The sequence below is a fragment of the Oncorhynchus clarkii genome, unplaced genomic scaffold (assembly GCF_045791955.1).
Source record: "Oncorhynchus clarkii lewisi isolate Uvic-CL-2024 unplaced genomic scaffold, UVic_Ocla_1.0 unplaced_contig_2111_pilon_pilon, whole genome shotgun sequence".
Classification (NCBI taxonomy): Eukaryota; Metazoa; Chordata; class Actinopteri; order Salmoniformes; family Salmonidae; genus Oncorhynchus; species Oncorhynchus clarkii.
The window spans coordinates 149,961-166,026 of record NW_027260994.1 but is presented as its reverse complement, the minus strand read 5'-3'; the positions used below and the strand labels follow the sequence as shown (position 1 = coordinate 166,026).

The window sequence follows — 16,066 nt, the reverse complement described above, 5'->3', positions numbered from 1 at the left end:
AACATGTAGCAAAAGAGTAGTTCCCTGACCGGGAATAGAACCCGGGCCGCGGCGGTGAGAGCGCCGAATCCTAACCACTAGACCACCAGGGAAGGGTACTAGAGTGAAAATTGGTTCCCAGTGTGAGCTGGTACATATGTGCGATAACCTTCCATATTCATAGTGACAGGTTGCACAAGTAAACATGTAGCAAAAGAGTAGTTCCCTGACCGGGAATCGAACCCGGGCCGCGGCGGTGAGAGCGCCGAATCCTAACCACTAGACCACCAGGGAAGGGTACTAGAGTGAAAATCGGTTCCCAGTGTGAGCTGGTACATATGTGCGATAACCTTCCATATTCATAGTGACAGGTTGCACAAGTAAACATGTAGCAAAAGAGTAGTTCCCTGACCGGGAATCGAACCCGGGCCGCGGCGGTGAGAGCGCCGAATCCTAACCACTAGACCACCAGGGAAGGGTACTAGAGTGAAAATCGGTTCCCAGTGTGAGCTGGTACATACAGTTGAAGTCGTAAGTTTCCATCCACTTAGGCTGGAGTCATTAAAACCTGTTTGTCAACCCCTCCACACATTTCTTGTTAACAAACTATAGTTTTGGCAGTCGGTTAGGACATCTACTTTGTGCATGACACAAGTAATTTTTCCAACAATTGTTTACAGACCGATTATTTCACTTATAATTCAGTGTATCACAAATCCAGTGGGTCAGAAGTTTACATACACTAAGTTGGCTAAGTGCCTTTAAACAGTTTGGAAAATTCCCGAAAATGATGTCATGGCTTAGAAGCTTAGAAGCTTCTGATAGGTTAATTGACATCCTTTGAGTCAATTGGAGGTGTACCTGTAGATGTATTTCAAGGCCTACCTTCAAACTCAGTGCCTCTTTGCTTGACTCCATGGGAAAACCAAAGGAAATCAGCCAAGACCTCAGAAAAAAAATGTAGACCTCCACAAATCTGGTTCATCCTTGGGAGCAATTTCCAAACGCCTGAAGGTACCTCGCTCATCTGTAGAAACAATAGTACGCAAGTATAAACACCATGGGACCACGCAGGAGTCATACCGCTCAGGAAGGAGACTCGTTCTGTCTCCTAGAGATGAACGTACTTTGGGTCGAAAAGTGCAAATCCATCCCAGAACAACAGCAAAGGACCTTGTGAAGATGCTGGAGGAAACAGGTACAAAATGGTCTATATCCACAGGCAAACGAGTCCTATATCGAACAGGGGGAGGCTCCCAAGCCGAAGAACACATCCCAACCGTGAAGCACAGCATCATGTTGTGGGGGTGCTTTGCTGCAGGAGGGTCTGGTGCACCACTAGAACACCTGGGAAGGACACTGCAGGGCAAATCAGTTTGCAATTTGAAGTGGTACATATGTGTGACAACCTACTAAATTCATAGTGACAGGTTGCACAAGTAAACAAGGAGCATAGACTATTTCCCTGACCGGGAATCGAACCCGGGCCGCGGCAGTGAGAGCGCCGAATCCTAACCACTAGACCACCAGGGAAGGGTCCTACAGTGCAAATTGGTTCCCAGTGTGAGCTGGTACATATGTGCGATAACTTTCCAAATTCATAGTGACAGGTTGCACAAGTAAACATGTAGCAAAAGAGTAGTTCCCTGACCGGGAATCGAACCCGGGCCGCGGCGGTGAGAGCGCCGAATCCTAACCACTAGACCACCAGGGAAGGGTACTAGAGTGAAAATCGGTTCCCAGTGTGAGCTGGTACATACAGTTGAAGTCGTAAGTTTCCATCCACTTAGGCTGGAGTCATTAAAACCTGTTTGTCAACCCCTCCACACATTTCTTGTTAACAAACTATAGTTTTGGCAGTCGGTTAGGACATCTACTTTGTGCATGACACAAGTAATTTTTCCAACAATTGTTTACAGACCGATTATTTCACTTATAATTCAGTGTATCACAAATCCAGTGGGTCAGAAGTTTACATACACTAAGTTGGCTGTGCCTTTAAACAGTTTGGAAAATTCCCGAAAATGATGTCATGGCTTAGAAGCTTAGAAGCTTCTGATAGGTGAATTGACATCCTTTGAGTCAATTGGAGGTGTACCTGTAGATGTATTTCAAGGCCTACCTTCAAACTCAGTGCCTCTTTGCTTGACTCCATGGGAAAACCAAAGGAAATCAGCCAAGACCTCAGAAAAAAAATGTAGACCTCCACAAATCTGGTTCATCCTTGGGAGCAATTTGCAAACGCCTGAAGGTACCTCGCTCATCTGTAGAAACAATAGTACGCAAGTATAAACACCATGGGACCACGCAGGAGTCATACCGCTCAGGAAGGAGACTCGTTCTGTCTCCTAGAGATGAACGTACTTTGGGTCGAAAAGTGCAAATCCATCCCAGAACAACAGCAAAGGACCTTGTGAAGATGCTGGAGGAAACAGGTACAAAATGGTCTATATCCACAGGCAAACGAGTCCTATATCGAACAGGGGGAGGCTCGCAAGCCGAAGAACACATCCCAACCGTGAAGCACAGCATCATGTTGTGGGGGTGCTTTGCTGCAGGAGGGTCTGGTGCACCACTAGAACACCTTGGAAGGACACTGCAGGGCAAATCAGTTTGCAATTTGAAGTGGTACATATGTGCGACAACCTACTAAATTCATAGTGACAGGTTGCACAAGTAAACAAGGAGCAAAGACTATTTCCCTGACCGGAAATCGAACCCGGGCCGCGGCGGTGAGAGCGCCGAATCCTAACCACTAGACCACCAGGGAAGGGTCCTACAGTGCAAATTGGTTCCCAGTGTGAGCTGGTACATATGTGCGATAACCTTCCATATTCATAGTGACAGGTTGCAGAAGTAAACATGTAGCAAAAGAGTAGTTCCCTGACCGGGAATCGAACCCGGGCCGCGGCGGTGAGAGCGCCGAATCCTAACCACTAGACCACCAGGGAAGGGTACTAGAGTGAAAATCGGTTCCCAGTGTGAGCTGGTACATACAGTTGAAGTCGTAAGTTTCCATCCACTTAGGCTGGAGTCATTAAAACCTGTTTGTCAACCCCTCCACACATTTCTTGTTAACAAACTATAGTTTTGGCAGTCGGTTAGGACATCTACTTTGTGCATGACACAAGTAATTTTTCCAACAATTGTTTACAGACCGATTATTTCACTTATAATTCAGTGTATCACAAATCCAGTGGGTCAGAAGTTTACATACACTAAGTTGGCTGTGCCTTTAAACAGTTTGGAAAATTCCCGAAAATGATGTCATGGCTTAGAAGCTTAGAAGCTTCTGATAGGTGAATTGACATCCTTTGAGTCAATTGGAGGTGTACCTGTAGATGTATTTCAAGGCCTACCTTCAAACTCAGTGCCTCTTTGCTTGACTCCATGGGAAAATCAAAGGAAATCAGCCAAGACCTCAGAAAAAAAATGTAGACCTCCACAAATCTGGTTCATCCTTGGGAGCAATTTGCAAACGCCTGAAGGTACCTCGCTCATCTGTAGAAACAATAGTACGCAAGTATAAACACCATGGGACCACGCAGGAGTCATACCGCTCAGGAAGGAGACTCGTTCTGTCTCCTAGAGATGAACGTACTTTGGGTCGAAAAGTGCAAATCCATCCCAGAACAACAGCAAAGGACCTTGTGAAGATGCTGGAGGAAACAGGTACAAAATGGTCTATATCCACAGGCAAACGAGTCCTATATCGAACAGGGGGAGGCTCGCAAGCCGAAGAACACATCCCAACCGTGAAGCACAGCATCATGTTGTGGGGGTGCTTTGCTGCAGGAGGGTCTGGTGCACCACTAGAACACCTTGGAAGGACACTGCAGGGCAAATCAGTTTGCAATTTGAAGTGGTACATATGTGCGACAACCTACTAAATTCATAGTGACAGGTTGCACAAGTAAACAAGGAGCATAGACTATTTCCCTGACCGGAAATCGAACCCGGGCCGCGGCGGTGAGAGCGCCGAATCCTAACCACTAGACCACCAGGGAAGGGTCCTACAGTGCAAATTGGTTCCCAGTGTGAGCTGGTACATATGTGCGATAACCTTCCATATTCATAGTGACAGGTTGCAGAAGTAAACATGTAGCAAAAGAGTAGTTCCCTGACCGGGAATCGAACCCAGGCCGCGGCGGTGAGAGCGCCGAATCCTAACCACTAGACCACCAGGGAAGGGTACTAGAGTGAAAATCGGTTCCCAGTGTGAGCTGGTACATACAGTTGAAGTCGTAAGTTTCCATCCACTTAGGCTGGAGTCATTAAAACCTGTTTGTCAACCCCTCCACACATTTCTTGTTAACAAACTATAGTTTTGGCAGTCGGTTAGGACATCTACTTTGTGCATGACACAAGTAATTTTTCCAACAATTGTTTACAGACCGATTATTTCACTTATAATTCGAAAAGTCGAAAAGTGCAAATCCATCCCAGAACAACAGCAAAGGACCTTGTGAAGATGCTGGAGGAAACAGCATCTATCTAATGGTATATATCCACAGGCAAACGAGTCCTATATCGAACAGGGGGAGGCTCGCAAGCCGAAGAACACATCCCAACCGTGAAGCACAGCATCATGTTGTGGGGGTGCTTTGCTGCAGGAGGGTCTGGTGCACCACTAGAACACCTTGGAAGGACACTGCAGGGCAAATCAGTTTGCAATTTGAAGTGGTACATATGTGCGACAACCTACTAAATTCATAGTGACAGGTTGCACAAGTAAACAAGGAGCATAGACTATTTCCCTGACCGGGAATCGAACCCAGGCCGCGGCGGTGAGAGCGCCGAATCCTAACCACTAGACCACCAGGGAAGGGTCCTACAGTGCAAATTGGTTCCCAGTGTGAGCTGGTATATATGTGCGATAACCTTCCAAATTCATAGTGACAGGTTGAACAAGTAAACATGTAGCAAAAGAGTAGTTCCCTGACCGGGAATCGAACCCGGGCCGCGGCGGTGAGAGCGCCGAATCCCAACCACTAGACCACCAGGGAAGGGTACTAGAGTGAAAATCGGTTCCCAGTGTGAGCTGGTACATACAGTTGAAGTCGTAAGTTTCCATCCACTTAGGCTGGAGTCATTAAAACCTGTTTGTCAACCCCTCCACACATTTCTTGTTAACAAACTATAGTTTTGGCAGTCGGTTAGGACATCTACTTTGTGCATGACACAAGTAATTTTTCCAACAATTGTTTACAGACCGATTATTTCACTTATAATTCAGTGTATCACAAATCCAGTGGGTCAGAAGTTTACATACACTAAGTTGGCTGTGCCTTTAAACAGTTTGGAAAATTCCCGAAAATGATGTCATGGCTTAGAAGCTTAGAAGCTTCTGATAGGTTAATTGACATCCTTTGAGTCAATTGGAGGTGTACCTGTAGATGTATTTCAAGGCCTACCTTCAAACTCAGTGCCTCTTTGCTTGACTCCATGGGAAAACCAAAGGAAATCAGCCAAGACCTCAGAAAAAAAATGTAGACCTCCACAAATCTGGTTCATCCTTGGGAGCAATTTCCAAACGCCTGAAGGTACCTCGCTCATCTGTAGAAACAATAGTACGCAAGTATAAACACCATGGGACCACGCAGGAGTCATACCGCTCAGGAAGGAGACTCGTTCTGTCTCCTAGAGATGAACGTACTTTGGGTCGAAAAGTGCAAATCCATCCCAGAACAACAGCAAAGGACCTTGTGAAGATGCTGGAGGAAACAGGTACAAAATGGTCTATATCCACAGGCAAACGAGTCCTATATCGAACAGGGGGAGGCTCGCAAGCCGAAGAACACATCCCAACCGTGAAGCACAGCATCATGTTGTGGGGGTGCTTTGCTGCAGGAGGGTCTGGTGCACCACTAGAACACCTGGGAAGGACACTGCAGGGCAAATCAGTTTGCAATTTGAAGTGGTACATATGTGCGATAACCTTCCATATTAATAGTGACAGGTTGCACAAGTAAACATGTAGCAAAAGAGTAGTTCCCTGACCGGGAATCAAACCCGGGCCGCGGCGGTGAGAGCGCCGAATCCTAACCACTAGACCACCAGGGAAGGGTCCTACAGTGCAAATTGGTTCCCAGTGTGAGCTGGTACATATGTGCGATAACCTTCCATATTCATAGTGACAGGTTGCACAAGTAAACATGTAGCAAAAGAGTAGTTCCCTGACCGGGAATCAAACCCGGGCCGCGGCGGTGAGAGCGCCGAATCCTAACCACTAGACCACCAGGGAAGGGTACTAGAGTGAAAATCGGTTCCCAGTGTGAGCTGGTACATACAGTTGAAGTCGTAAGTTTCCAGCCACTTAGGCTGGAGTCATTAAAACCTGTTTGTCAACCCCTCCACACATTTCTTGTTAACAAACTATAGTTTTGGCAGTCGGATAGGACATCTACTTTGTGCATGACACAAGTAATTTTTCCAACAATTGTTTACAGACCGATTATTTCACTTATAATTCAGTGTATCACAAATCCAGTGGGTCAGAAGTTTACATACACTAAGTTGGCTGTGCCTTTAAACAGTTTGGAAAATTCCCGAAAATGATGTCATGGCTTAGAAGCTTAGAAGCTTCTGATAGGCTAATTGACATCCTTTGAGTCAATTGGAGGTGTACCTGTAGATGTATTTCAAGGCCTACCTTCAAACTCAGTGCCTCTTTGCTTGACTCCATGGGAAAACCAAAGGAAATCAGCCAAGACCTCAGAAAAAAAATGTAGACCTCCACAAATCTGGTTCATCCTTGGGAGCAATTTCCAAACGCCTGAAGGTACCTCGCTCATCTGTAGAAACAATAGTACGCAAGTATAAACACCATGGGACCACGCAGGAGTCATACCGCTCAGGAAGGAGACGCGTTCTGTCTCCTAGAGATGAACGTACTTTGGGTCGAAAAGTGCAAATCCATCCCAGAACAACAGCAAAGGACCTTGTGAAGATGCTGGAGGAAACAGGTACAAAATGGTCTATATCCACAGGCAAACGAGTCCTATATCAAAAAGGGGGATGCCTGGGAAGCCGAAGAACCTGACCAACGCCCCGGCTGTGTTCCAAGCGCTCATAAACGATGTGCTTAGGGATATGCTTAACATCTTTGTTTTCGTTTACTTGGATGACATCCTCATCTTTTCGAGCTCCCTTCAAGAACACACATAGCATGTCAGACAAGTACTCAAACGCCTCCTAGACAGCCATTTGTACTTTAAGCCGAAAAAAATGTGAATTCCATTCCTCCCGAGTATAATTCCTGGGATTTGTAGTGGAACCCGGTCAAGTCCAAATGGACTCCTGGAAGGTAGTGGCGGTAGCGGATTGACCCACCCCCAAGTCCGTTAAGGAAGTTCAGCGTTTCCTGGGCTTCACAAACTTTTACCGCAAGTTCATCAAGAACTTCAGCTTGGTGGCAGCCCCTCTCTCAGCTTTAACCAAGGGTGGCAACGCAAGGTTTCTGTGGGGAAAAGAAGCTGAGACGGCCTTCCAAGCACTCAAGCAGTGCATCCTCTCTGCTCCCATCCTGATACTACCGACTGCGGATTAACCATTTGTGGTGGAGGTAGACGCATCAGAGGTTGGTGTTGGAGCTGTTCTGTCGCAGAGGGGTAAAGACAAGAAGCTCCACCGTTGCGCCTTCTTCTCATACCGGCTTACCCCGGCCGAGAGGAACTACGATGTGGCGGATCGTGAACTCCTAGCGGTTAAAATGGCATTGAAGGAATGGAGACACTGGCTCGAGGGGGCTTCTCAACTGTTTCAAGTGCTTACGGACCACAAAAATCTGGAGTATATCCAGCAGTCGAAGCGGTTGAACTCCAGACAAGCTCAATGGTCTCTTTTCTTCAATCGACTCCAGTTTATCCTTACCTATCGGCCCGGTCAAAGAATCTCAAACCGGACGCCTTGTCCCGAGTCTACGCTCCTGCCATTCGAGAAGATACTGACATGCCTGTCCTTCCTGCCGCTAAGATCGTGGCCCCGATCTCGTGGCAAGTTGAGGATACCGTGAGATGAACTCAAGCTATCGAACTGGGTCTGAAAGGAGGTCCTGCCAATCGGTTGTTTGTCCCCAAGGCAGCGAGGACCCAGGTCCTTCTGTGGGGGCACTCCTCTCGCCTCACCTGCCACCCGGGCGTAGGTCGCACCTTGGAGTTCATCCAGCGAATGTTCTGGTGGCCCACCATAAAAGAAGACATTGCCACTTTCGTCAAGGCCTGTCCCGTGTGCTGCCAGGGCAAATCTTCTCTCCTCCGCCCTCAAGGACTCCTTCACCCTTTATCTATTCCCCACCGTTCCTGGTCCCATATCTCGTTGGATTTTATTACTGGCCTTCCTCCGTCCCATGGTAATACTACTATCCTAGTCATCATTGACAGGTTTTCTAAGGTGGCCAGGTTCGCCCCCTTGACTAAGTTACCTTCTGCCAAGGAAACGGCTGAGTTGGTAATTAACCATGTGTTCCGAGTCTTCGGCATTCCTCAAGATATGGTTTCCGACAGAGGTCCCCAGTTCGCCTCAAGGTTTTGGAAGGCCTTCTGCCAACTCATAGGGGCCACTGCCAGTCTATCTTCAGGGTACCACCCGGAGTCCAGCGGCCAAACCGAGAGGATGAATCAAGAGCTGGAAACCGCCCTCAGATGTATGGCCTCCAACAACCCGTCCACATGGTCGTCCTTCATTGTTTGGGCCGAGTACGCGCACAACACCTTGCGCTCCTCCTCCACTGGTATGTCCCCGCACGAGAGTCAGTTTGGCTATACCCCTCCATTGTTCCCGGACCAGGAGGCAGAAGTCGGAGTGCCTTCAGCTTTGAAGTTCATCAGACGCTGTCGGCTTACGTGGAGGAAGACCCGTCTTAATCTTCTGCGTGCCTCACAGCGGTACCAACGACAAGCCAACAGACATTGCTGTCCCGGGCCTACCCTGCGCCCCAGCCAGAGAGTCTGGCTCTCCACAAAAAATGTACCGCTACGGGTGGAGTCTCGCAAGCTGTCACAGAAATACATTGGTCCCATTAAGGTTGCCAGGAGAGTAAACCCCGTTACATATCGCCTGCACTTAACCAGATCCCTTAAGATTAATCCCACGTTTCACATTTCCTTATTAAAACCTGTTATTTTTTCTCCCCTTGTCCCGGCAGGCAGACCTCCCCCTCCGCCCCGTGTTATCGGAGGCCAGCCGGCTTATACCATCCATTGGATAATGGATTCCCGCCGGGTGCAGCGGTCCTGGCAGTATCTGGTGGACTGGGAAGGCTACGGTCCCAAGAAGCGCTCCTGGGTTCCTGCCAAAGACATACTGGACCCTGACCTCATTCGACAGTTCAGGGCCCTCCACCCCGAGAAAGCTGGTAGGAACGTCAGGAGCCGTTCCTAGGGGGGGGGATTCTGTCAGGATTTGGCCAGGATTGTTCCGGTTTTGGCCAGTAGATGCCCGCATTGTGCTTTTTTGACCCTTTTGTTTTCCCTTGTTTCCAGTTATTATTTGCACCTGTGCCTCGTTTCACTTGAATGTATTTAAACCCTTAGTTTTCCTCAGTTCTTTGCTCTGTGTTTGAATGTTAGCACCCAGCCACAGCGATGCTGTGAACATTTGTTACTCCAGTTGGACTCTCTTGTGGTATTCTGTTTTTGTTCTCGTTTATTTATTTTTGATTATCTTTTGAGGCTTTTTCCCTGCTGTACCTACCACCTTGTGGATTTACATTTTGACTTAGAGGATTACCTTTTTCTCTTGCTATTACTTTTGACGTTGTGGATTTATATTTTTGCCTGAAGAACCTTACTTTTTACTTTATTAAAACACCGTCTCAAGTACTGCTGTGTCTGCCTCATCTTCTGGGTTTTGCCGACTATTAGTGGCTCAGTTTGCTAAGTGACTGTTTCTCACACTGGAGACCTGAGTTCGTAACCTGGTCCTGACAAGTTTAAAGTCTTTATGTTAAGAATTGACTGATCTACACAGGGTTGAATGCAGTCATTTTCACATTTGCAGGTTTTGTACATCAAAATAACTTTTGGGTGAATTTAACCACTTCCGGCTGCTCCAGGAAGCTTAGAATCAACAAAGGTAGACCTCATAGTGGCCTGATTGATTGTCATCGAAGACAGGTTCATAAGACATTTATATCCCACATAGGCTTCAGGTTGAATTAGGGGAGCAGGCAATGTATTCCTACGAGGAGAGAAGTCATTGAAAACGGTTTAATGTAAACACCTTATTTTAACTTTTAAGGGTTAATGCCACACGGTCAAGGTTGGGCTTGCACAGATCGGGAGGACCTCAGGAATGTTCCTGAGGTCGAATTGTGCTTCTAACCCTAACTGTTCTCTCGCTGTCACCCAAAAGCACTTGCAATTTAGGGCCAGGCTTCATTATGAGCTCAGACCCTTTGAAACAGAACCTATGACACCATTTTAAGGCACTTCCGGTTGACACAGGTAGCTGAAAGTGAACACATATCCTCCTTTGGGTAGGCACTTATAGAATATTGAGTTTTAAGTCTTTACGTTAAGAACGGACTTATTTACGGAGGGTTTAGTGAGTGTGTGTTATTTCAGAAAATCACAAAAAATCACAGAAATCTCGCAGAGCTTCGAAGCACACTTTAAAAATATTCGTATGAACATGTTGCAACTGGATCTGTAACTTAAAAAAACAACTTTTTTCCGTTTAGGGGAAAAGGCTCCGTTGTGATTGGTGATGTTTTGTACATTTGCAATATGATTCCATCTGCCCTCTTGTGGGATTTACCGGGACAGCGGAAAAATGACCAACATTTGAAAATTTTATTAACCTGTTGAATCTATGGGGGCGCTATTTCATTATTGGATAAAAAAACGTGCCCGTTTTAAGCGCAATATTTTGTCACGAAAAGATGCTCGACTATGCATATAATTGACAGCTTTGGAAAGAAAACAGTTTGACGTTTCCAAAACTGCAAAGATATTATCTGTGAGTGCCACAGAACTCATGCTACAGGCGAAACCAAGATGAAACTTCAAACAGGAAATGAGCAGAATTTCTGAGGCTCTGTTTTCCATTGTCTTCTTATATGGCTGTGAATGCACCAGGAACGAGCCTGCCCTTTCTGTCGTTTCTTCAAGATGTCTGCAGCATTGTGACGTATTTGTAGGCATATCATTGGAAGATTGGCCATAAGAGACTACATTTTCCAGGGGTCCGCCCCGTGTCCTTTGTCTAAATTGGTGCGTAATCTTCAGCTGCAGGCATTTTCTCCTGGGATTCAGAACAGCAGGCACACTTCCACGAACGATATATCATCGAAGAGATCTGTGAAAAACACCTTGAGGATTGGTTCTAAACAACGTTTGCCATGTTTCAGTCGATATTATGGAGTTAAGTTTGGTAGCCAAACGTGACGCACCAAACGGAGCGATTTCTCCTAAACAAATAATCTTTCAGGAAAAACTGAACATTTGCTATCTAACAGAGTCTCCTCATTGAAAACATCTGAAGTTCTTCAAAGGTAAATTATTTTATTTGAATGCTTTTCTGGTTTTTGTGAAAATGTTGTGGTAAAAAATGTTATGGTAATGAGCTTGAGGCTGTATTCACGATCCCGGATCCGGGATGGCTAAGTGCAAGAGGAAACCGAATGTCTGAGAGATTTCGTTTGATGACTTCCCAGAAGATCCAGCCCTGCTGCACGGCCCGACGCCGTCCACGAATTTTAGAAACGTTGTCGGACGTCTAGTAAGGGACCGTACATTTGCAATGTGGACTTTCTCACTAACCATATGGCGAATGTCAAAATGTTCCCTTAAGGTATGTCATGGCTTTAGAAGCTTCTGATAGGCTAATTGACATCATTTGAGTCAATTGGAGGTGTACCTGTAGATGTATTTCAAGGCCTACCTTCAATTACAGTGCCTCTTTGCTTGACTCCATGGGAAAACCAAAAGAAATCAACCAAGACCTCAGAAAAAAATGTGGACCTCCACAAGTATGGTTCATCCTTGGGAGCAATTTCCAAACGCCTGAAGGTACCTTGTTCATCTGTAGAAACAATAGTACGCAAGTATAAACACCATGGGACCACGCAGGAGTCATACCGCTCAGGAAGGAGACTCGTTCTGTCTCCTAGAGATGAACGTACTTTGGGTCGAAAAGTGCAAATCAATCCCAGAACAAAAGCAAAGGACCTTGTGAAGATGCTGGAGGAAACAGGCACAAAAGCATCTATATCCACAGGCAAACGAGTCCTATATCGACATAACCTGAAAGGCCGCTCAGCGAGGAAGAAGCTACTGCTCCAAAGCAATTTCCAAACCCCTGAAGTTCCCACGTTCATCTGTACAAACAATAGTACGCAAGTAGAAACAGAATGGGACCAGGCAGGCGTCATTCCGCTCAGGAAGGAGACGCGCTCTGTCTCCTAGAGATGAACGTACTTTGGGTCGAAAAGTGCAAATCAATCCCAGAACAACAGCAAAGGACCTTGCGAAGATCCTGGAGGAAACAGTCACAAAAGTATCTACAGTGCCTTGCGAAAGTATTCGGCCCCCTTGAACTTTGCGACCTTTTGCCACATTTCAGGCTTCAAACATAAAGATATAAAACTGTATGTTTTTGTGAAGAATCAACAAGAAGTGGGACACAATCATGAAGTGGAACGACATTTATTGGATATTTCAAACTTTTTTAACAAATCAAAAACTGAAAAATTGGGAGTGCAAAATGATTCAGCCCCCTTAAGTTAATACTTTGTAGCACCACCTTTTGCTGCGATTACAGCTGTAAGTCGCTTGGGGTATGTCTCTATCAGTTTTGCACATCGAGAGATTGAAATGTTTTCCCATTCCTCCTTGCAAAACAGCTCGAGCTCAGTGAGGTTGGATGGAGAGCATTTGTGAACAGCAGCTTTCAGTTATTCCCACAGATTCTCGATTGGATTCAGGTCTGGACTTTGACTTGGCCATTCTAACACCTGGATATGTTTATTTTTGAACCATTCCATTGTAGATTTTGCTTTATGTTTTGGATCATTGTCTTGTTGGAAGACAAATCTCCGTCCCAGTCTCAGGTCTTTTGCAGACTCCATCAGGTTTTCTTCCAGAATGGTCCTGTATTTGGCTCCATCCATCTTCCCATCAATTTTAACCATCTTCCCTGTCCCTGCTGAAGAAAAGCAGGCCCAAACCATGATGCTGCCACCACCATGTTTGACAGTGGGGATGGTGTGTTCAGGGTGATGAGCTGTGTTGCTTTTACGCCAAACATAACGTTTTGCATTGTTGCCAAAAAGTTCCATTTTGGTTTCATCTGACCAGAGCACCTTCTTCCACATGTTTGGTGTGTCTCCCAGGTGGCTTGTGGCAAACTTTAAACGACACTTTTTATGGATATCTTTAAGAAATGGCTTTCTTCTTGCCACTCTTCCATAAAGGCCAGATTTGTGCAATATACGACTAATTGTTGTCCTATGGACAGAGTCTCCCACCTCAGCTGTAGATCTCTGCAGTTCATCCAGAGTGATCATGGGCCTCTTGGCTGCATCTCTGATCAGTCTTCTCCTTGTATGAGCTGAAAGTTTAGAGGGACGGCCAGGTCTTGGTAGATTTGCAGTGGTCTGATACTCCTTCCATTTCAATATTATCGCTTGCACAGTGCTCCTTGGGATGTTTAAAGCTTGGGAAATCTTTTTGTATCCAAATCCGGCTTTAAACTTCTTCACAGCAGTATCTCGGACCTGCCTGGTGTGTTCCTTGTTCTTCATGATGCTCTCTGCGCTTTTAACGGACCTCTGAGACTATCACAGTGCAGGTGCATTTATACGGAGACTTGATTACACACAGGTGGATTGTATTTATCATCATTAGTCATTTAGGTCAACATTGGATCATTCAGAGATCCTCACTGAACTTCTGAAGAGAGTTTGCTGCACTGAAAGTAAAGGGGCTGAATAATTTTGCACGCCCAATTTTTCAGTTTTTGATTTGTTAAAAAAGTTTGAAATATCCAATAAATGTCGTTCCACTTCATGATTGTGTCCCACTTGTTGTTGATTCTTCACAAAAAAATACAGTTTTATATCTTTATGTTTGAAGCCTGAAATGTGGCAAAAGGTCGCAAAGTTCAAGGGGGCCGAATACTTTCGCAAGGCACTGTATATCCACAGGTAAATTAGTCCTATATCGACATAACCTGAAAGGCTGATTAGCAAGGAAAAAGCTACTGCTGCAAAACCGCCAGAAAAGAAGCCAGACTACAGTTTGGGGACAAAGACCCTAGTTTTTGGAGAAATGTCCTCTGGTCTGATGAAAGAAAAACAGAACTGTTTGGCCATAATGACCACTGTTATGTTTGGAGGAAAAAGGGGGAGGTTTGCAAGCCAAGGAACACCATCCCAACCGTGAAGGACGGGGGTGGCAATTTCATGTTGTGTTGGTGCTTTTCTGCAGGAGGGACTGGTGAACCACTAGAACACCAGGGAAGGACACTGCAGGGCAAATCGGTTTGCAATTTGAAGTGGTACATACAGTATGTGTGATAACCGACTAAATTCATTGTGACAGGTTGCATCAGTAAACAAGGAGCAAAATACTAGTTTCCTGATCGGGAATCAAACCCTGGCTACAGTGGTGAGACTGACAATGCCTAACCACTAGACCACCAGGGAAGGATAAAGTTTATGAATCGGTTCACAATATGAAATGGTAAAGTTACTGTATGTTTAATGTCCTGCAGAAATCATTTTCAAAGCTACATGGAACCTATGGGTCCCATCCCAAAAACAAGCCCTAGCCCTTACTCCGTAGCCAACACATTTGAGTAGATCTTAAAGGATAGTTCTGGCGCTAGGAGTTATTTTAAATCAGTTTTATTCAAAAGTTTTCAGGGGGGACCGACCCATTTCTGCTGCTAGAATTTCTTGGAACCCCAATTTTTTCCCCAATAATTTATTGCGGCCCCATCCCACCCCACTGGGGTCACGACCCCAACTTTGACTACCACTATTTTAATGGGTTGATATGGTGCTATGGGTTGTTTCTGGACTGGCTGGGCATATTGACTAGTACAAACAAAGTGTTGCTATAGGGCACAAAAGTACTGCTATTTTATGAGTCATCAATATCATCATTGATATGCAGAACTCACTGTTTGAAGAAGCACTATCAATATCCAGATTAGTGTACATTAGTAAGTCATTCTTTATCCTTAGTATATCTAACGCAAAGAACACTGGTAATAATGCCAGCAGCAAAACTAGAGTCTCATGCTCTACCGACTGAGCTAGCCAGGCTTTTCCCTGATCTGATCTAAATTTAAAATCAATTCATATTGGGGATCTTAATAAAATAGAAAAAAACACCAACATATCGTTCGTTTTTTTTAACTTCACTATATGTAATGCTCGATAGACTGTTCCTGGTGGAATGGGAGTGTAAATCCAGCAATAGGTAATAGGGGACGCGCGTGCACATTGGATTATTGTGGTAGAGCATGTTACCACAAAATGTAGTAGACAAAAGTATTTTGTATCTACATAATTGTTGTAGCTCATATATAACCAGTCAGTTGTTTTTGGCAGCTATTTGCAATAGTAGGCTCTCTGGAACTAATGTCAGCTACTTTAGCTAGCCACAGCTTTGACATCTGACCGCCGGCCTGCTGTTAGCTAGATACTGTAGCGATCAACCACGTTAACTCCACTATTTCGCAATAAAGTACCCGGGCTTGATATGGCGACAACTACATTGCAATACACAGTAAATATATTAGATCTATTTTGAGCGTCATACCGTGAAAGTAAAGAGGTCAACTTCTAGGTTTAAAAGACATTCATTCGTCAGTTGAACGCAAGGCTTTGAGCGGGAGTTCAGACATGGAGGGAAGTAGAAGAACAATCCACTTTCCGTTTTGGGCTGCAGCCAGTTCATAACCTACTGTGGCAAATAGAGGGGTTCTCTGTCTGATCAAACCAGTGGTCAGTCAGCTTATATTTCAGAACAGGAAATCAAATAAAAAACAAACAACTCTTCATTCGATTCTTTATTTGTATTAATCATTCGTATTCCAGCAATTGTTTTTGGTGTACCTACATATTTTTTTAATGCAT

At 45.3% G+C, this 16,066-nt stretch overlaps 1 protein-coding gene and 4 non-coding genes across 5 annotated transcripts in view; all 5 read right to left on the bottom strand.

The window, feature by feature from the left end:
- Window positions 1-8,459, bottom strand: part of LOC139402971 (uncharacterized) — a 99,819-nt gene extending 91,360 nt beyond the window's left edge. The window contains exons 1-3 of the mRNA XM_071146790.1: window positions 8,402-8,459; window positions 7,930-8,153; window positions 7,023-7,128 (exon numbers count right to left, since the gene is read on the bottom strand). Coding sequence (XP_071002891.1) covers window positions 7,023-7,128; window positions 7,930-8,153; window positions 8,402-8,459 — 388 coding nt within the window. The remainder of the gene's footprint in view (window positions 1-7,022; window positions 7,129-7,929; window positions 8,154-8,401) is intronic.
- On the bottom strand, window positions 202-273 carry trnae-cuc (transfer RNA glutamic acid (anticodon CUC)). Its single transcript has one exon. It is a non-coding gene; the product is annotated as a tRNA-Glu (tRNA).
- trnae-cuc (transfer RNA glutamic acid (anticodon CUC)) lies at window positions 383-454 on the bottom strand. The gene has a single exon. It is a non-coding gene; the product is annotated as a tRNA-Glu (tRNA).
- Window positions 1,622-1,693, bottom strand: trnae-cuc (transfer RNA glutamic acid (anticodon CUC)). The gene has a single exon. It is a non-coding gene; the product is annotated as a tRNA-Glu (tRNA).
- trnae-cuc (transfer RNA glutamic acid (anticodon CUC)) lies at window positions 2,859-2,930 on the bottom strand. The gene has a single exon. It is a non-coding gene; the product is annotated as a tRNA-Glu (tRNA).
- Window positions 8,460-16,066: the final 7,607 nt, after the last annotated feature.